Consider the following 21,936-nt stretch of genomic DNA (forward strand, 5'->3'; position numbering starts at 1 on the left):
AAGAAAATACCATGAAAATATATAAAGTGGTTCTAGAAGTAGCAACAAGCTGGGATGCATGTTCCACCCTGGGTATCCCAATGCCATTGGCATTGGCTAGGAGCAGTTATACCTAATATTTATAAATTCAGGAAAATTCTGAGAGTTAATGGAAATATTTGCTGAACCTAAGATGAGGTAGGTGTCCAGCAAGGATAGTGCTGGAGCTTGGGCTACTCCGTTGAATTAGAAGCAGCAACACATGCTATCTGTTTGCATGGTACCATGGAAGGACTGAGCCAAAAATAGTAGGATCTGGCAAGCTCATGATGCTGTCTGTTTCTTTGCAATAGTACTAGTATGGATGTGCTAGAATCTACTTTTTTTTTTCCCCAACTTTAGAATGTCTGCTGTGTTTCTTTCCTGTTTAGCTAGTAATGCTGTCGAGTTTGAAGTGTTTGCAAAACAGGGGGAAGCAGGCATGTGTTTCGGACACGGGACCAGCTGCCTTTGGAGTCGGGCACCCTGCCATTCCCTAGCCCGGGGCAGAGGACTAGAAAGTTGCCGCAGCCGCCTTCCGCAGGAGTTTACATCCGGGTCTCCCCGTCGACCGAAGAACACACTGCTGCTTCAGCGGCACCCGGTGCGTTGCCGTGGAGATGGCGCCACAGGGGGCGGGGGCAGGAGGAAGCGATCCGAGCACCACGACGCGGCGGGCCCCAAACTCCCCTTCCCCGCCGCCATTCCCAATTATGTAAGCGCTTCCGGCGTCGTGGACCACTCTGACATCATCCGCCGCATCCCGGTGATGTCAGCGCCAGGAGCGGTGCGTGACATAAGTGCGTAGGGGAGCGCGGTGACATGTGCTATTTAAAGCTCCCCGGGTGGAGGATGGAGGCAGACTGAGCAGGTGCAGTCGAGAGCAGTAGCGAGCTGGTTGCTCGTGACAGCGTGTGCGGTGGATTGTAGGACCTTTCCCTTCCCGATGTGGCGTCTGCGCCTGCCCACCGCGAGGGGATGGGCGGGCGGAGGCGTGGGGCGGAGGATGCAAATGGACAGAGGCAGTGGCTCGAGACCGCCAGAGCAGCCGGTCACCGCCTCGCACGAAGCTCCCTTCCTTCCTCCGTCCCACCAGCAGTGCTGAACCCGCGGCCCCGCCGCAGAGGAGCGCGGGTTCGACGGCCCCTCCCACTGGCAGTGACCGACCCGCCGCCCCTCAGGACGATGTCCGTCCGCTCGCCGTAGAAGAAGGCGTGACGGCGAGCAGCAGACCCGCCGCCGCGGGAAGGAGAAGCGGCACTCCGCATCTCTCTAGTCGGGAGTGGGCGGATCGGGGGAGCGCGGCGCCCCGATGCCGGGAGCCAAATGCCAGAGCCAGTGCCGCGGTTCGCTCTGCCTCCTCGGGAGAATGCATTAGTGAACGCCTCGCTGCTGGGGGTGGTGCTAGGGGGACCAGCGGCGTAGAGCTCTGCGCGCACTTCCTGCTCCATCCCTCTCCGCCTCTGAGTCGCACGGAGCCTTCGTCAGCCGCTCGCCTCCCGGCGAGAAGCGCTGCAGCCGCCGCAAGCCCCTCGCGGAGAAGCGCCTCCACGTCCGCCCGCAGGAGGGGACCCATCTGCCCCCGGAGCCGCCGTTGCCACTCACCCGAAGGCCGGAGCCGCTGCCTGCGGGCGCCTGGCGAGGCCGGCGGCCATGGGAGCTCGGCCCGCGGGGGCCGCTCCCTAGCGCGCGGAAGGCTCCGCTCGGTCCGGGGCTGTGGAGCTGCCGTTGCGGCGAGGAGAGCCCCGGAAACGCAGCACCGCCGGCCGCCATGGGGTAAGGATGTCGCGGGGGCCGCCGGGGCGGAGGGATGGAAGCGGCTCCCCGCGCGAGCTGTTGCTGTTCAAGCGGGCCCTGCTGAATGTGCACAGAGTCGAGTGATTTTACTGACTTGGTGCGTAAGGAGCGGGAATCCTACTGAGATGGATGTTTTGCATCAACCTGATGAAAGAAAAGCGGGGCGTACCGTGATCTGCAGAGGTTTGCCTCTGCCGTAGCCACATCGGATCGCTGGAAGAGCTGCCTTGGCTTCCAGGTCCCCACCATGAAGACCTTCCCCTGGTCTTTTAGGGCTGGTCAGTCCTGAAAACGACTGCTTTAAGATCAGTGTGACAAGGTGCAAATTAAGAGCAGCGAAGGCTCATTTAAACTCTTCTGGAGTCTTCAGAGGATATAAAAAAAGGTGTGAATTTTCCAATATAATAAAGAAGGCTCTAGAGAAATCTACTTTACAGCAGGTCCCCTAAGTGAATTGGGATATCTACTTGAGGCCTTAAGGAAATTAGAATGAATAAAATCTTTAAAATGAACCTTATCACATCTAATTTAGTAGCTATAAAAGTGATACAGATACCTGTGAAAACTTTCCACAGTTGTATTCTTAGAAATTTGTATAGTGAGATGAAAAAATAAATCTTGTGCTTGACCGATAACATCTGAATAGAACGGAAACGTCCATATTCAAAAGTAACAGAAACCCAGTATAATTTGGCTAACTGCAAGGTGGAGGCAGACTTCTAATGCGTTAACAAGATGCTGGTTTTCTAAGACTTTATGACATAGTTCAGAGTATAAAAGTTATAAGTCATGTCCTTTGTATTTTGGTCATTCAGGAATTCGAATGTGAAATTGATATAGTAATGTGGAAGTTAAAAGTGTCTCTTTCCTCAGACTGTTAAGGATACTTGGAATTCTCCAATTTATTAACTTCCTTGCATGTAGGGTGATAACAGCTGTGTCCTTGGCTCTGTCATAGTCACTGGGGCTCACTGTACATGATGTAGGAAGGAATGACTTCTTAGGCTAGCTTTTATTTTCCTGTTGTCTTCCCTTTCATTTGAAAAAAACATAAAAATCCCAAACAGAATAAACCCAAGTTTGCAGCTGTCTACATATTCAAGGAAGTGATAATGTGTTTCAAATACCTACCAAAGTGCTAAATGATGTTATAGTGTTTTTCGGAAATATTCTTAAAACAGCAGATACAAAATTATGTAGCTTTAAAAATTCAAATAATGGAAAACATCTCATTTATTTAAAATCAGTATTGTGTTTGTAGATATGCCAGTTAAGTGTATCATATTACAAATACGGAGAACTGCTGAAGAGGAGTAAACTTTGTACTTTCTCCATTTCATAAACTCCAGTACTGCTAGTGTTTTAGCTTCTTAATGAACAGTGCAAATCCATATCTGTAGAGGGAGTGGAAATAATCCTAAATACTGAAGGACTATAAAAATTATTTGGAGAAAGGTTATAAAGATGGTGTCATGACTCTTAAGTAATCTTGGCATGTTAAGGTCAAGAAGACAAAACTTGCAAATATTTTGAAGACTTATTAGCCAGTACACACTGGGGTATTGCAATATAGTATTCCTTTATAGACTGTCTTTTAACTAAGTGGTCAAAACCAGCAATGTAGGTATGTGTTACTGATAAGCTTTCTCCTTTCTAAGAGTGAGTGACTGCATCCAAGCCAGGGCCAAGCACCAGTTCTGTGGATCTGCGGTTAAGTATCAGACATTTACAAATGTTCAGAGCAGAGGTCTTGTTTAAGTAGCTATTCTGTATTAGCATCTAAATGCAATTGCCCATGGATTTCAGACTATTTATAGACTGAGATGTACTGGACTGTTAACACTGCAGTTATAATAGTCTTCTGATGCTCTACTAAGGTCTGAAAATTGAGTGCTCTGGAAGCAATTTGAAAAATGACTGATAATCCATGTACCTGGCCACGCGAGGGTCAGTATACTATATTCAGTATTTAATGGGTACTGCTATCCTACATAAGCTTCTACAGTGAGCTTATAGTACCTGGCTGGTGGAGAGTTTACCTTTTCCAATGGTCAGAACACAGAAAACATGAGATGGGGGAGATGCTTAGTGCTGTATCCCATCTGGGTAGACTGTTTGGTGGATTGAGGAACTGGCAGGATGATCGCATCCAGAGGGTAGTGGTCAGTGGCTCAATGACTGGATGGACACCAGTAACAAGTGGTGTCCCTCAGGGGTCCGTATTGGGGTCAGTACTGTTTAATATCTTCATCAATGACATAGTGGGATTGAGTGCTGTTGCTTTCCATGTGAGAGATGGAACCTGACACACCAATATGATGTTCACAGAGTTCAACTTTATTGTCCGACCGAGCTAGCATTATACCAGAAGCTGCCCTGTCCACGCGCCTTGCAACAATATGATTGGTTACAGCACACGCTATACAGTAATGTGATTGGCTGCATGCACTGTCCACGCGCTCTGCACGCGCGTGTTGGTGATTGCTCATTGGCTGGTAACTTCTTATAGGATTCCTTTTGTCTCTTTTGTCTCTGACTTCACCTTCTAGCCAGGCTGGCGACAACCCCATCCCCCCAGGATGAGCCCTGTCACTACATCTCCCCCTCTTTCATTTAATATGATGTTAACAATACGCCGTATCATGCTTTGAAGACAGTGCAAAATACAAGGTAAGAACATTAAAACTAATACAATTACAGTTAACAAGAACAGACCTGTTTTCAATATTCCTTTTAACCAAACAAAGCATTCAACCCAAAAAACCCAACATCTTCTGTTATTTTCTGGTTCATGTTCTGCAAATGTTTTATCTTTTTATATATAGATTCTGAATGGTCTTTTAAGTTCAAACAACACATACAATCAAACTCTTCACAACCGTGGCCATGGCCAATAACAAAAAATTTATCACTGCTCTGTTTTGTAAAGTAGTATGCTCAACACTGGCTACATCCATTGCTAAAAGCATAACAGGTCTGAGGTTAAGGGTTGTCATCATTGCAGTCGGTTTCTTCTTTGTTAGCTAGCCAAGGTCTCACCCACTTCGGGGGAATCCACAAATTTTTATGGTTACCTGTAGAAACACAAGCATATCCCCTTCCCCAGGTTATTAGTGACATAGGACCTTCCCATTGTTGTGTTATTGGATTAAACATGCTAACCTTAGGTACATTTTTGGAAAAATCTTTGACATTTTTGATATGGTGCATAACCTCTTCTGGACCCACACTAATTCCCCCTTGTTTTTTCAAAACAGACAAAAGATTTTTCAAGGTGCTGTGTGCACGCTCAATAATTGCCTGGCCAGTAGAATTATAAGGGACTCCGAACAGGTGTTGTACCTTCCACTGGACGAGGAAGGTTGCAAGTATGTCAGAACAGTATGCGGGGGCCATTATCTGTTTTGATCTATGTAGGAACACCCACGATAGCAAAAACTTGTAATAAATGACGCTTTACCGCTTTTGCATTTGCTGAGGTCAAAGCTGTAGCCCACAACAGTCCTGAACAGGTATCTATGGACACATGAATGTACTTTTGTCGGCCAAATGGTGCAAATTCAGTAATATCAGTTTGCCGTGATTGGCCTGGCTGTGAGCCCCGAGTATTTACTCCCTTTTGTTGCAGAGGCACTATGCGAGCACAATCAGGACAAGCTGCGATAACGGATCAAGCTTGTTCCTTGGTAAGGGCAAACTGTTTTCAGAGTGATGCTGAGGACTGATGGAAGAACTCGTGAGCTTGTCTGGCTTGTTCAAAAGGAGATACATCTGTCACTGCCATGAGTTTGTCTATGATGTTGTTTCCTTCAACTAGCCCACCTGGTAGGTTAGAATGGCTTTTTATATGCATTATAAATACTGGCACTGTCCTATAATCTAACATGTTCCACAAATCTAATAATGCCTCAAACAACAAGGAGTTGGAAACTCGCTGCAAAAGCACTCTATGTATTCTTCATACAACTCCCACAACATAAAGAGAATCTGCTACCAGATTAATTGGGCAGTTATGCCATTTTTGTAATACCGCTATCACCGCTTGCAACTCTAAAATTTGAACTGATCCTTCAGCTACAACAATCTGTGAATGCCACTGACCGTTCTCAAACCATACAAAACCTCCTTTGCCTGAGTGACTACTCACATCTGTGAAAATGGTTATCGCATCTAATGGACGCTCACTAACAATTGACATAGGCTCCAAGGGGAGGTTGGTTTTAAATATGGGATGCTGTGGATAATGACTGTCCACCTGCACCAGAATCCAGGTAAGAGCTAAGGCAAGACTGTCATGTTTGAGAAGGATTTGTTTAAACAGATTGAGAGAAATGGGGATCACAATTTTGGCAACATACAACCCAGACAGGGTCAGATATCGGCTTAGTCCATTCACTACCACTTGGGCAATGGCTTCCCACCTTTGAATGATGTTTTTTTTTTGTTTTTGATTGTTTAGAAATACCCATTCTAATGCTAACAATGGATCCTTTTATTCCGTACTCCACTGGGCCAAAAGTCCTGCTACCTCCTTATTGGTATTATAGACATAAAGAGTAACGGGCAATTCTGATCTTATCCGCTGAGCAGTATTCTGTGAAATTTTTCTTGCAATTTGCTCAAGCACTTTTTGTGCTCCTGGTGTAAGGCGCTGTGGTTCTTGGGGGTCTCATCCCCTGCGAAGGAGACTAAACAATGGTTGCAAATCTGTATTTGTAATTCCCACAACATTTCTTATCCACTGCAAGTCCCCTACCAATTTCATTGCATCATGAAGGGTTGCTACCTTTGCTTTCATAGTAAGCTTCTGAGGTCTAATCATGGCCTGGGTTAGCTCATATCCTAAATATTTCCATGGTGCGGTTCGCTGTACCTTTTCTGGTGCCACAACCAGACGCCACTGACCTAATTGCTTTGTCAATTGAATTATTGTATCCTCACTAATTTCTTTTTCATTGCACAAAAGGATATCATCCATATAATGATAGATGATCATCTGAGGGTGTTGTTGCCTAAACGACTTTAAAGCCAAATCTACATGCCATTGACAAATAGTAAGAGAATTTTTCATTCCCTGAGGTAACACTACCCAATGATACCTTTTAGTGGGAGCTTGATGATTAAGCACTGGAACAGTAAAGGCAAACTTTTCACAATCCTCTGGGTGTAATAGGTTTGAGGCCCTGGATCTTGAAGAGGAGGTAGGTGAGGATGTGGTGCAAGGCCCACCTATGAGGTCACATAGAAAGAGGCAGTTGACTCCATGACACAAGACCGCCTCAGATAAGAAAGAAAGAAGGGTAATTGTAGTAGGCAATTCCCTTCTGAGAGGGACAGAGGGCCCAATCTGCAGAGTTGACCCTCATCATAGGGAAGTGTGCATTCTACCTGGAGCCTGGATCAGGGACATCACCAGGATGCTCCCCAACCTGGTGCGCCCGACGGACTACTACCCACTGCTGATCTTGCAGACAGATGGGGAGGAAGCTGCATCCCGCAGTCTGACGGGAATGAAAAAAGATTTCAAGGCCTTGGGACGGATGGTAAAAGAGTCTGGGGCTCAAGTGATTTTCTATTCCCTCCTTCCGGTTTTGGGTGATGATGTGGGAGGGAATAGAAAAACTCAGTCCCTAATCAATTGGCTACAGGACTGGTGCTACAGGCAGGGATTTGGGTACTTTGATAATGTCTGGTTTTACAAGACACCAGTCCAAACAGTGATACGTGGGGAAGGTTTATCTCATAGGGGCAAAAGGATGCTGGGACAGGAATTAGCAGGGCTCATTTGGAGAGTTTTAAACTAGACTAGAAGGGGGATGGGGTGGTAGCTGGGCTTGCATCAGTAGGGCATCACTCTAGAGTTCATGAGGGCTGGGAGGCCCCCCATACCCCTGAGGTGAAATCTGTGTGCTCAGCTCACTCTCTGAAATGCCTGTACACCAATGTGTGCAGCATGGGGAATAAGCAGGAGGAGTTAGAAACCTGTGTTCGGGCAGGAGATTATGATCTGGTGGCAATTACGGAGACATGGTGGGACAGCACACATGACTGGAATGTGGTCATGGATGGCTATGTCCTTTTCAGGAAAGACAGGCCAGCCAGGCAGGGTGGTGGAGTTGCTCTTTATGTGAGAGAGCAACTACAATGTATTGAGTATTGTCCAGGCACAGATGAGGAGCAAGTTGAGAGTCTGTGGGTGAAAGTTAAGGGGCAGGCTGGCAAGGGTGATACTACTGTGGGTGTCTATTACAGGCCACCAGATCAGGGTGAGGAAGTTGATGAGGCCTTCGACAGACAGCTGAGAGCAGCCTCACAATCACAGGCCCTGGTTGTGGTGGGGGATTTTAACTTCCCTGATGTTTGTTGGAAGGACTACTTGGCCGGCCAGCCATAGTCTAGGAGGTTCCTCCAGTGCCTTGACGATAACTTTCTGATGCAAAGGGTGGAGGAGCCGACTAGGAGAGGTGCACTGCTGGACCTCATCCTCACTAACAAGGAGGGTCTGGTTGAAGCAGTAAAGGTTGAGGGCTGCCTTGGTTGCAGTGACCATGAGATGGTGGAGTTCAGGATCTCATGTGGCAGGAGCAGGATAGCAAGCAGAATTGCAACCCTGGATTTCAGCAAGGCAAACTTTGGCCTTTTCAGACAATTACTAGGGGAAATCCCATGGGCAAGGCTGCTTGAAGGTAAAGGGGCCTAAGATAGTGGGTTAGTGTTCAGGGACTGTTTCTACCGGGCACAAGATCAGAGCATCCCGACACATAGGAAGTCAAGGAAGGGAGCCAGGAGACCTGCATGATTAAACAGGGAGCTGCTGGGTAAGCTCAAGTGGAAGAGTTTATAGATCAAGGAAGGAGGGGATGGCCACTTGGAAAGAATATAAGGCTGTTGACAGAGGGTGTAGGGAGGCACCTAGGAAAGCTAAGGCCTCCTTAGAATTAAACCTGGCGAGAGGGGTCAAGGACAACAGGAAGAGCTTTTTCCAATACATGGCAAATAAAACTAACACCAGAGGCAATGTAGGCCCACTGATGAACGAGGTGGGTGCCCTGGTGACAGAAGATACAGAGAAGGCAGAGTTACTGAACGCCTTCTTTGTCTCTGTCTACTCTGCCAGAAGCTGTCCTGAGGAGCCCCGTACTGCTGAGGCCTTAGAGGAAGGCAGGACAATGGAGAGTGCGTTAGGGAGCAGTTAGGCAATCTGGACATCCATAAATCCATGGGTCCGGATGGGATGCATCCGCGGGTGCTGAGGGAGCTGGCTGAGGTCATTGCTGGACCACTCTCCATCATCTTTGCCAAGTCTTGGGAAACGGGAGAGGTGCCTGAGGACTGGAGGAAAGCAAATGTCACTCCAGTCTTCAAAAAGGGCAAGAAGGAGGACCCGGGTAATTATAGACCGGTCAGCCTCACCTCCATCCCTGGGAAACTGATGGAACGACTAATCCTTGGTGCCATCTCAAGGCATATCAGGGATAAGAGGGTCATTAGGGGCAGTCAAGATGGCTTCACCAAAGGGTAGTCGTGCTTGACCAACCTCATAGACTTTCATGAGGACATAACAAGATGGATGGATGATGGCAGAGCAGTGGACGTCGTCTACCTTCACTTGAGTAAGGCATTTGACACAGTCTCCCACAACATCCTCACAGCTAAATTGAGGGAGTGCGGTCTGCATGACCGGGTAGTGAGGTGGACTGCGAACTGGCTGAAGGGAAGAAGCCGGAGAGTTGTGGTCAATGGGGTAGAGTCTAGTTGGAGTGCCTCAAAGGTCAGTACTAGGGCCAGAATTATTCAATATATTCATCAATGATTGGGATGAGGGAATTGAGTGTACTATCAGCAAGTTTGCTGATGACACCAAGCTGAGAGGAGTGACTGATATGCCAGAAGGCTGTGCCACCATCCAGCGAGACCTGGACAGGCTGGAGAGTTGGGCAGGGAAAAATTTAATTAAATATAACAAGGGAAAGTGTAGAGTCTTGCATCTGGGCAAGAATAACCCCAGGTTCCAGTATAAGTTGGGGAATGACCTGTTAGAGAGAAGTGTAGGGGAAAGGGACCTGGGGGTCCTGGTGGACAGCAGGATGACCATGAGCCAGCACTGTGCCCTTGTGTCCAGGAAGGCCAATGGCATCCTGGGGTGTATTAGAAGGGGAGTGGTTAGTAGGTCGAGAGAGGTTCTCCTTCCCCTCTACTCTGCCCTGGTGAGACCACATCTGGATTATTGTGTCCAGTTCTGGACCCCTCAGTTGAAGAAGGACAGGGAACTGCTGGAGACGGTCCAGCATAGGGCAACAAAGATGATCAAGGGAGTGGAGCATCTCCCTTATGAGGAAAGTTTGAGGGAGCTGGGTCTCTTTAGCTTGGAGAAGAGGAGACTGAGGGGTGACCTCATTAATGTTTACAAATATAAAGGGTGAGTCTCACGAGGATGGAGCCAGGTTCTTCTCGGTGACAACCAAATGATAGGACAAGGGGTAATGGGTTCAAACTGGAAGACAAAAGATTCCACTTAAATTTGAGAAGAAACAACTTCTCAGTGAGGGTGACAGAACACTGGAACAGGCTGCCCAGGGAGGTTGTGGAGTCTTCTACTCTGGAGGCATTCAAGACCTGCCTGGATGCCTTCCTGTGTAACATCATCTAGGTCTTCCTGCTCCGGCAGGGGGATTGGACTAGATGATCTTTCGAGGTCCCTTCCAATCCCTAACATTCTGTGATTCTGTGATTCTGTGAAAAAACAATCCTTCAAATCAATGACAATTATATCCCAATCTTTTGGAAGCATGGTTGGGGTAGGAAGACCTGTTTGCAATGCCCCCATATCTTTAATTACTGCATTAACTGCTCTAAGGTCTTGTAACAAACGCCACTTCCCTGATTTCTTCTGGATAGTAAAAACAGGTGTATTCCATGGGCTGGTGGAAGGGACCAAATGTCCGAGACGGGGTTGTTCTTCAACCAACTCCTCTAAATGCGCGAGCTTTTCTATTTTTGCTTTCTCTGCCTCCTGTTGCAAAATCGGCACCCGTGTACAAGCTTCCACCATCTCTGCCAGAGAAGCAGTTTTTCCCAAGCTGGCTAATATCTGTTGGCATTGGGTGTTTGCATTCATCACGGCCAAATCTTTCCCCACAGAGGCTTTTGCCTCTGGAGTCAGGTTAGGAGAAGCATCTATAGCTTCTTTTAAACGGTCCACAAACTTCATATAGGGTTCCCCAGGATCCTGCTTTATTGTAGAATAGGGTGGCACAGGAGTACCTATATTTGGTAATTCTTTCACTGCCGCCAGGGCAAGCCCTTGCGTTTGCTGTGAAATCCTTGGATGAAGCGCTGCCTGAGTGGCACCATCTGCATATTGTCCACGCTAGCATAATTGGTCCATGCTAGCTAATCGTAATGGATCATCAGCTGGTAAATGAACATTTTCTAATACAGCCAATTCCACCTTCCCCTGCCACTTGTCCAAGAACATCAGATACCCAGTTGGGGGAAGTAATAACTCCATCAATGCCCAAATATCCGTCGGAGTTAGTACTTGCCCCTTGAAAAATGAATTGATTAGCTGCATCACATCCTTATTATCCATACCATATTGCATTACTGCACTCTGCAACTGCTTAACTGTTTTCCAGTCAAAGGGAAACCACTGCCTTTGTCCTCTATTATCTATATGCACTGGCATATAGATAATACTGCCAGGTAAAATAATCCCTTCAATGGTTGCATCCCTGATTACCCCTTGCCAGCGTTGCCCTGCATTATAAGAGTGATCTCGAGGAATATCTCTACCCTGACGCACAGGGGCAGCACCCAAATTGTCATTACTGTCACTGCTATATAATTCCCCTGTGTTTCCCTGTGGATCAGTGAGTCGGCGCATATTCGCGAACTGATCTGCTGACCCAGTCTCTAGCCCTTTTCCATATCACGCTCGCAAATATTCATCTGCTTCCCTTATTGACCACATCCCATCTTCTACACATTGTATTTGCTCCTTTTTTATTCAGAGCTCCTCAGGACTGAGGTCCAATTCCGCCTCCTCCCGTTTCTGTTTTCCCCATTTTTCACATTCCCTGCCAATTGCCTCCAACCCATCCTTAATTGCATCTGACACCTTTTTACATGCTATTAACCGCAAAGTTTTACTTGTACCACCATCTAACTGCTTCATTGCTTTTAACACTTCTTGCATCTGTATCTCCTGCCGTCTCAGCAAGTCCTTCAAGCTCTGCATGTGTCTCTCCTTCTGGAAGTCAGGGTGATTTTGTTGTCCATCGTGGTGATCCATCGAGTCCTCCGGCAGAGGCACATCAGCTGGATTAACTTGTCCTGGCTTGTTGAAACTTGCTGGTTGCTGCTGTTCATTGTCAGAGACAGGAAATGGCTCAAAGGGCGCAGACAGTATAAGTGACTTGCCACCTCCCCAAAACTCCAAGTCTGATACGGGGCATACCAGCGGCATTGATTTTTCAGAGTTCTCAGAGGGGAGGCAGCTCACGGTGGGCAGCTTTGGGGGAACGGCACATACTTCCAGCTCCCCTGAGACTTCCATCAGCAGCCTGATCTCCCGCCACGGTCCGGCAAGGTTGCAAGCCTCGCAGCTCCCCCTTTTGACAGCCTCCCATAGTTCAGTCCCTATCTTCTCCCATGTATCGGGAGAAAAAAACTCATCCGAAGCTCGAACACACCCCTTCCATTTTGCAAAATGCAGGAGACGTTTTAACACATCTCTCTCCAAATATCTTCCTGTTCGTGCAGCCAGCTGCAGAATATTTTTCACTATTGCTTTTTCTTCTGCAGATGCCACGTTTCCCATGCCACCTGATTCCCTGTAGGCTTACTTTCCACTTTTCTTCGAGCACCCGGCTTACCTTCGCTGGCCCGGTGGCCCTCTCGCGTCTTCACTTCCGGCGATCTTCTTTGATACGAAGTATCACGTCGGGGTCACCAAAATGCTGCTTTCCATGCGAGAGACAGAACCTGACACAGCAATATGATGTTCATAGAGTTCAACTTTATTGTCCGACCGAGCTAGCTTTATACCAAAAGCTGCCCTGTCTACATGCCTTGCAACAATATGATTGGTTAAGCACGCGCTATACAGTAACGTGATTGGCTGCATACACTGTCCACGTGCTCTGCATGCGTGTGTCGGCGATTGCTCATTGGCTGGTACCTTCTTATAGGATTCCTTTTGTCTCTTTTGTCTCTGACTTCACCTTCTAGCCAGGCTGGCAACAACCCCATCACCCCAGGATGAGCCCTGTCACTACGGAGTGCACCCTCAGCAAGTTTGTGGATGACACCAAGCTGAATGGTGCAGTTGACATGCCTGAGGGGCATGATGCCATCCAGAGGGACCTGGACAAGCTCGATATTAGGAAAAAATTCTTCACGGAAAGGATTGTGAAGCGGTGGAACAGGCCGCCCAGGGAAGTGGTTGAGTCACCATCCCTGGAGGTGTTTAAAAGGCGCATAGATGAGGTTCTTAGATACATGATTTAGTGCTAGAGTTAGGTTATGGTTGGACTCGATGATCTTGTGGGTCTATTCCAACTGAAATGATTTGATGATTTTATGATTCTATTATTCTCCCCCTCTCTCCTAGTTCTTCATCCCTGTTGCATGAAGACAAGTTCCTATTTTGTGTGGGCCTTTCTGTTGGGTTCAAAATGTGTCTCTTTTGTATTGCCACTATTGAGAAACACTAAATTTGTCAGTTTTGTGCAATTGATTGTCTTTGAGCAGAGATTTGATTGTATTAAAAATCCTTAAGAAATAGATCTTAAGTAAAAATACTCAGGATGTGTCTTGGTAGTCCAGATTATTTTATACGTTGATCAGGTAAAGTCTGTGTTGAAAGCTGCAAACCATCACCTTATTTTACTGGTTGTTGGTACCACTTTTGCTTTCTAGCAGGGGAATTAGAGGTTAGTATTTGCGGGCTATGATGCAGTCATTGCTCAGGTGGGAATGAATACATTTCATGCTACAAGTAGTATGGAGACTGCACAGCCATGAATTCTGGTAAGGTTGAGAATTTGGTGTCCTGTTAAACTTAATCTCTTGGATTAATTCCTGGTTTATTAATGACTTGTCTCTCTGTAACTACTTCATGGTCTTCTGTGCTGTGGACAAGTATACAAATTCATCTTATTACCTTTTCCCTTCATTCTTTACCTTGTAATTCCTCATCATTCAGCAAAGTTTCTGTAAGATGTGCTTGTCTCTGTCATGTCACATTAATCAAGGTGCCTTTTTCTAAGGACTTTAGCTTGCCTTCACTTTTCTTGACCTATATTAAGTATGTTTATGTTATCTTCATAAAGATGATTATGATATATATCAGTTTGAGATGGCTGATTTAGAATACTAGGGTTCTTAAGCTGGCTAGAGAATATTGTGGAAGATGAGTATTTTAGGATGTATTTATTAGCATTGTAGTTACCTAAAATAAGCATTTTAATTTATTTTTTTGTCAGATAGGGGAAAATGGCTGTTACTGGTCAATCCACTCCTAGCTCTTACCCTTGTTGAAGGATGGGGAGTTAGTCAAATGCATTTCTTTAAAGCATTCGGGATGCAGAGTCCCCAGTTTCATCAGCTGTTCTCCTCTGATACAGTGTCTTGGTTTTGGCCAGAGTAGTCAATTCTCTTTGAAGTAACTGCAGCATTTTTTAATTCAGTGTGAGAATAGTGCTGATAAAGCCTATTATTTACAGTTGTTACTTAATGTTTATGCTTAGCAGGGATATAATTGATTCTCTTCTCCACAACTGCTGTTTCTTTAGCTTCTGGTATGCAGAAAATGCTGGGAAAACTGATGTTGATACTTTTTGCTATGGAAACCAAGGATGTTCCTTAGTTTCCCATGTTATGCAAGTAAGCAGGTGTATAATTTGGGGAGGAGTGTATCCAGGACAGCTGACCCAAGCTGGCCAACAGAAGTATTCCATACCATGAACTTCTTCTTTCATGGCAAGGTTCACTCTATTATTTACTGCATTGAGGAAATATATCAAGCAGAATCAGGTGAGAGTTAGGGTTAGAGTTATTTCTATGGGGAAAAGATGCGAAAGGGTAGAGGGAAGCCCTCCCGTTGGGTCACAAGGTTCAGAATGGACCCCCTCACTTTCTAAACTTCTTCTCAGAGAGGAGTCTAGGCGCATCTGGATCCAAACTTAGCCCTAGATCAATGGTTCATGTCAAAGAAACAGAGGGTTAGGGAAAACAGTTAATGGATTATATGTGTTTATGGCCAAAGGATTATATGTGCACACTCAATTCTTTAAATCACTTGGCTAGGATTTCAAAGTTTCATGATTCTGCATCTCAACCTGCTTACCTCCCATCTAGTGGTCTGGTGCCAGGTCGCTCTGATGTCTGGATCCTAGGTCTCTCGAAGTGAGCTCTCAGGCATCAAAGTTCATTGGCAATGAGGATGGGATCCTAGACCTCTTGAAGCAAACTCTCAGGCATCAAAGTCTGTAGAAATAAATAATTTAATGGAGTCGTACAGCAGCAGGGCTGGCTCGAGCTGGGTGCCTTGGCAGAGGTGCCAAGCTGAGCATAGAAGTCCCTGGGTAATTATACCCTTACAGACTATTTATCCGTCTTTCACACCATAATTCAAGCTCTCTTCCCACACTTCTCGAGTTGAAAATGAACTGCAAGACAGGGACTGGGGGAGCAAAGCCCCTCCCACTGTAAGTGAGGATCTGGTTCGTGACCACTTTAGGAACCTGAACATACATCAGCCTATGGGACCTGATGAGATGCATCCCAGAGTCTTGAGGGAATTGGCTGATGTAGTTAAAAATTTTTTGGTTTAATTTCGCAGCTTCATTGGAACTAGGGATCTACTGGGGATGCCTTTAAATTTCACCCTCAGACTCCTTCATTCAGTATTACAGTTCTCCAGCAGCAATTTCGCTGCGGCAGGGGGGGAGAAAGCCCCCCTTTCATTGCTTTAGCACCAGGCAGCCTGCTTTTTCTTTTTTTTTTTTTTTTTTTTTTTTTTTTTTTTTTTTTATTATTATTATTTTATTTTATTTCTCTTCTTGCTGCAGTTTAGATACAAGCAAGGCCTCACAGGTGGCATAGTTGCTGGTAACAAGTGGGAGCTGCCAGGCCCTGGCAGAATCCTTGGTTACAATGAGCTGAGTTTATATTGCAGCTTGATACAGTCCTGAAATTTATGTTCAAGCTGTACAGCACAGGCCTGGGCTCTTTTTGCCTTTTTAAATTTTTCCCTTTCATTCCTGCTGTTATACACTTTATATGCAATTCCAATTAGCTGAGCAATAGTTGCATTCCTTAGCCCCATTTACCTTTTGCAGTTTCTTACAGATGTCAATAAACAGCATATTAAACATTAATCTATTATTTTCATTTTCCTAGATCCAAATCAGTTCATATTCTAGCAGCTTTTAAATACAACCTCTCCCAAGTTCACATCCATCATAGCATTTAGTTTTCTTTCCCATATCTCCAACTAGCACATAAATTCAACGCAAATCAGAGTTTAACAACTTAAATTCTTGTCTGGTCTCAAAATTATTAGATAACAATAAGAGCAAATTAACATACAATACTTTACTTTTACTTCATCCTATTTTTTTCTGAAGTTCTGCAGAGCAACATTAATTGCAATACAGCACTATAACTCCGAATCCTACATTAAATCCTACAATATTGTTTCAAATTTTCTTTTATCAGAGAATTCCCTCACAAAGCTACTCTAATGTGTAACGATGCATCCTAAGGGGGAGCAATGTGTTACTTTAGTAGCAGAACCGGTTCCCATTTTGTAATTATCTTCCCAAACAAAATTCTTTTGGTATTAAATATAAATATGCAAACTAAAATACTGAGCTCAGATATGAAAACCAAATACCAATTTCAAATATGCAAATGGATCACAATTACACTTATTCAAGGCAATATCTTGATTTTAGCATTGCACCTTTGAGCTGCTTACTGATCAGCCAGGACACACATTTCAGTGTGGCCAGGTCAGAATAAATGTTTTAGATTTCTCATGCCTATTTCATAGTCATAAAACTACTGTGACAGAAGATAATTTAAGTATGGTAGAAGTCTCCATGCATTGCTGCCTGACAAAGTAGTTTATTAACCATTTCAAGCTCATTTGCATACAGTACATCTGTCTAGATATTTATACCTTACTAACTTCTTTCAGAAAATCAAGTTTTGTGGGTGTTATCTATACTAAGTAATGTTGATCTGGGAACTGGGATTGTTTAGCCTGGAGAAAAGGAGGCTGAGGAGAGTCCTCTGTATAACTACCTGAAAGAAGGTTGTAGCATGGAGGGTGTTGGTCTCTTCTCCCAAGTAAAAACTGATAGGACAAGAAGAAATGGCCTCAAGTTGCACCAGGGGAGTTTTAGATTGGATATTAGGAAAACTTTCTTCACAGAAAGGGTTGTGAAGCATTCGAACAGGCTGCCCAGGGAAATGCTTGAATCATCATCCCTAGAGGTATTTAAAAGATGTGTAGATGAGGTTCTTAGGGACATGGTTTAGTGACAATGTTAGGTTAACAGTTGGACTTGATGATCTTGAGAGTCTCTTCCAACCAAAATGATTCTATGATTCTATGAACTATGCAGCCATTGTCTCATTTTACCCCTGAGATAGCAACATGGCTGGGAACTGCAGTAACACTAAATTGCTGCCAAAAAGCTTCTGCTCTATTATCTGAAATATTTCTATGTGTTACTGTTTAGCCCTGGGATGGCAGCCAAACAGCAAACAGCTGTTCTTTCTCACCTTTCCTTCCCTGGGAAGGAAGAGAAAAGGAAGAAAGACTCATGGACTGAAATAGAAACAAATTTAATAGAACAATAATAAAAGAAGAGTGATACAGAATGATAGTTAGCTGCTGGAATATGCGTTCCCTGCATTTAAGGCCAGAGGGTGGACACTGCAAGCACAGCGAGTCCAGCAAAATATGGAGATCCCAAATGGGCATAGGGAAGTCATGGATCAGGCAATGGGAACAGGAGCAGGAAGCAGGACCCATTGTGGATGGCGGCCATCAAAGAAGAAGAAGCAGCAGCGTGACAGATGCACTCGACCTCCCCCTCCCTCCCCACCAAACAAACCAGCAGCAGTTTGGTACAGACTCCAAAGGAGGTAAAGGCCTGAGCTGCAGTCTTGCCAAGAACTCCTGTTAGGAAACCCACAAGGAAGCAGAACAGTACACTGAACACCAATAACTTGTGGATGAAAGAAGTCTCATGCATACCTTTCCCACTGTATGCAATTTGGCTATGAGCCAACCATTTCATTCCATAAATATAACAGCCTGGGTAAGCCTACTTTGAGCTCTCTATGCTAAACAAGCGTGGATGTATGGCGATGATCTTTTACTCATCACAGATCACTGGATGAGCTGAATTTAAGCTTTATATTAATCATTTAGCTTAAGTAAATGCATATTAAATTGAATGAATCACATGAAACTAAAAGGTTGTGTGATTTTTAATGTACTGTCTGCCTCACATTACTTAGTAAGCTAAATTTGCCAAAATCTTAAGCTGTATGTTGTAGAGTTCTGCTCATATTGACCAAACTTGTATCTACTTAATGAAAACAAAAGCAGCTACAGACTATCACGGACACCTGCAAGATAAGGCCTGTTTTGCACTTTGATGAAAAAATAGGATTTGTTCAGACAAAACAACACCTTCATCAGCATGGTCACCTTATTAACAAGAACATAGACAAAGCCAAGACGTTTAATGCTTTCCTCGCCTCGGTCTTCAACACTGATAATGGACTTGGAGGCCCCCATAACCCTGGGCTAGAAAACCATGGCAGCGAGAACGATAAACTCACAACAAATCCGTAACTTGTATGGGATTTACTACTCCAGCTAGATCCCTACAAGTTGATGGGGTCTGATAGGATTCATTCAAGGGTGCTTAAAGTGTGGGAACAGCAGGATGTACAGCTACAGCCACCTGGATAATAAAGGAAGATCAATGCTAACATGACCATCTGGATGAATAATACTAACATGATTAAATTACAACAATTAGTCAAAACATAAAGGGCCTTGGACAGGTTATACAGAAGTATGTTTTTTATGAGCGTAAGGAGTGATAGCCCAGGCCAGTGAGAATGATATCTCAGGCCGGAACACCGCCCCCAGGATGTATGGCATGTGAGTATTGGGCACGGGCGTGTGTGTTTGGAATAACATTTTTTGAAAAAAAATCCTGTTTAACCTCTTGGTCCAGGCCCATATCTGTAAAGCTATAAATGGAGAAAGGCTAATTAAAGAAGGCTCAGCTCAGCTTGGCTCAGCTCTGCCTGGCTCTGCTCTTGCTGCTAACAAGAAGTATGTGTCTGCGTCTCTGTCTGCATACCCGTAAGCATCTCTGTATGCATCGTTTTCATCTCTGCAAATGGTGCCCTTCGTGTGAGTGTCTGACCTCTCTGAGGCTCTTCATCAAGCAGTGTGTGTGGCAGCAACCACGCAATCCGATGGGTGAGTAAATTTTTGTGGCCACAAATCCCTGGGTGTAACAGGGACAGCAACCCTCGTTGAACAAGTGAGTTGTAGGATTGCATTAGTAATGGGACAAGCTGCTTCCCTTGTACATAAGCTATATCTGCGAGTTTTACAGCACATATATGTGCTTCTGTGTATTGCCTTCTGAGAATCAAGAAGCTTGTCAAGAATGCAAGTTAATTGTTTTATTGGTTGTTGTTATAGTTGTTTCTTTGTGGTTTTGTTTGTGTAAGTGCACTGTAAGCCTTCTCCCCACTTCTGCTCGCTCTGCAAGCTACTCTGTGCTTCCCCCTCCTCCTCCCCCTTCTCGTGGTTTTTACTTATGAGATGGGGTCAGGAACATCTGTTTTCAGTCGTATTCCTAATAAATCAATATTGGGAGGTGTTTTAAAACATAGCAAAGTACTTGGAAATATGAGGAAGGAGGATCTTGTGAAATATTGTAATCAATGGTAGCAGCTGTGTAAGTTAGTTGATTGGGAAAAGTGGCCAGATAATAGAACCTTGAAGTATAATACTTTGTTGCAATTAATGTTGGCTTTAAAGCGAGAAGAGCATGACAAAATAAATCTCTACAAGAGATCATTAAATCATTTCAGACAGTTTTACAGGTGGAACAACAAGTTGAGAGAGAATTAGATGATAACAAACAAGTCACAGAAACCTTGCAGAACAATCTGCGAGATGCTTTTCATTATTAACCTTTTTTCTTTGTAGATATTTGTTTAAACATATTACAGTTTCAATAAGTCTTTGCCTGTAATCACGAGAATCCATGGACTCAAAATGTATGTTTTGTGATGATACAGAAGACCATGAGTAATTTAGTTCTTTACTGTGTCAATGTGGTTATAAGATTTTGTGTGTGATAGCTGTTACTTTTCTTTCTAGCATGCTAGTTTTATTCCAGCATCCAGACTTGCACAACTCTGTGATGGGCTGTATCTCGGTGTACTAAATTTGGCTCTTTTGTATGCACACCAAGTAAAGAATCCTGTTTTGGGATAACAGTTGTAGCACCCCAGATGAGATGCTACTAAAAGCCTTGCCCAGTCCAGCTTGCTAAAGAATGGCAGGGAGGCAGGTGCCGATTGGGCTCCAGCATGCACTGACCTATTTTGTCAGGGAGACCCTGTGGTACTGTATAAATGTAGGAGTAGTTACATTTATACAGTCCTAAAATTACATTCGGCCCTTTGAAGGCAACCACCAGGCTGATGTGGTCCCCAGTAAAAATGAGTTTGACACCTCTGATCTAAACAGTGCAAACACTTCATACAGGTTAGAAACTTAGCTCTTTCACTCTCAGATATCTGAAGCTGTTTAAGCCTAAAGTAATTTCCAAGAAATGATGGCTCTTCTAGTCCAGTAATAGTTTAAGAGGCATCTGGCAAGAGTGTGTGGTGTAGAGATATCTTATGAGGTTGAGACCAGACCTGGAACTCACATGAGTATATGTATATATATACACATAAAGAATTTCAGTGTGCTTGCCTTTTAACAATGCGCCCTTTGTATCTGAGACAACCCTGCACGCTCTCAAGAGAAAAATCTCAGGCTTCCCCATGTGTGTAGTTACAGTCTTAGTAAAAGGAAACTGTAACAATGACCAAAGGGATAAAGTATTCTGTATTAAGAAATCAGAGTACTCAGTCCATCTTTTTTTTTTCTTAAGATACCATGTTAAAAGTTGAAATGTGTATTTAAAGGCCCTACTTATGTGAAAGCCCTCTGTAAAAATTTTTGCAAGAACATGCTTTCTAGTTCAGGGTTTCATGCTTCTCTCCCTGAAAGGCTTTTTCAGATGTTTTCTCTTAAAGAAATGTTCTTGACCCTAAGTTTCTTGTAGCATAGTCTCAGATGTCTGTGCTTAAAAAAACGAATTTAATCAAAAAATAAAAAAATAAATTGAAAGATGCCGCAAAGAAACAGTCCATACTGGGTGCCTCTCAAGGGGAGGGACCCTGAGACAAAAGAGGTTTGGGCTTTTAAGCCCTCACAGTCTATGCACTCCCTCTTCACATCTCCTTCATGCGCTGTCCATGTGCCTTTTGTTCCAAGAGTAATTCTGGGTCAGAGGCTTCTTTTTTCTTATTGGATTCTCTTTTCTCTGTCCTCCAGGCATCTTTTTGTTGTTCTCATCTTGATGGTTTGCAACCTCTGCTGACAGTGTTTCCTCTTTATCTCCTGGTACCAGTCTTCACAGCCCCCCCCCCTTCCCATCACCAAGCAACCACGTTAAGTTCACAGTATGTGGCCTGGAATTCCAGCAGGCCTGGCCACTCATGCTAAGTTTGATTACTCATGCTAAAACAGGTTATTCAAACAAAAGAATACAGCTAAAAGAATACAATACAATTAAAAAGTTAGTTTGATTAAACTTATTCTGCAACAATTCAGTCTTAAAAGTAAGGTGCAATGGGTGTGGAAAGCATTGCACTATGAAAAAATCTGCTTTTACATCTAATTTTGATAATAGGTTTCTTTTCCCCATTCTGTTGTATCTTAATTTTTATTTCTTCCAAGGCTGGGCACAAGTATTGTGCTCAGAACATGGAGGTTAGAGAGGAGGC

At 44.5% G+C, this 21,936-nt stretch overlaps 1 protein-coding gene across 4 annotated transcripts in view; it reads left to right on the forward strand.

Moving 5' to 3' along the window:
- The first annotated feature begins 617 nt into the window (after positions 1–617).
- Positions 618–21,936, forward strand: part of LOC135577187 (homer protein homolog 1-like) — a 140,082-nt gene continuing 118,763 nt past the window's right edge. The window contains exons 1-2 of one of the 4 annotated variants that reach the window (XM_065045032.1): positions 618–1,794; positions 4,365–4,485. Coding sequence is in view for 2 of the 4 variants with exons in the window: in XM_065045031.1 (XP_064901103.1) it covers positions 1,790–1,794 (5 nt within the window). In the remaining 2 variants the exon portion in view is untranslated. The remainder of the gene's footprint in view (positions 1,795–4,364; positions 4,486–21,936) is intronic. The other 3 variants (XM_065045033.1, XM_065045031.1, XM_065045034.1) reach the window with 3 other exon arrangements.

The sequence above is a fragment of the Columba livia genome, chromosome W, assembly GCF_036013475.1.
Source record: "Columba livia isolate bColLiv1 breed racing homer chromosome W, bColLiv1.pat.W.v2, whole genome shotgun sequence".
Classification (NCBI taxonomy): domain Eukaryota; kingdom Metazoa; phylum Chordata; class Aves; order Columbiformes; family Columbidae; genus Columba; species Columba livia.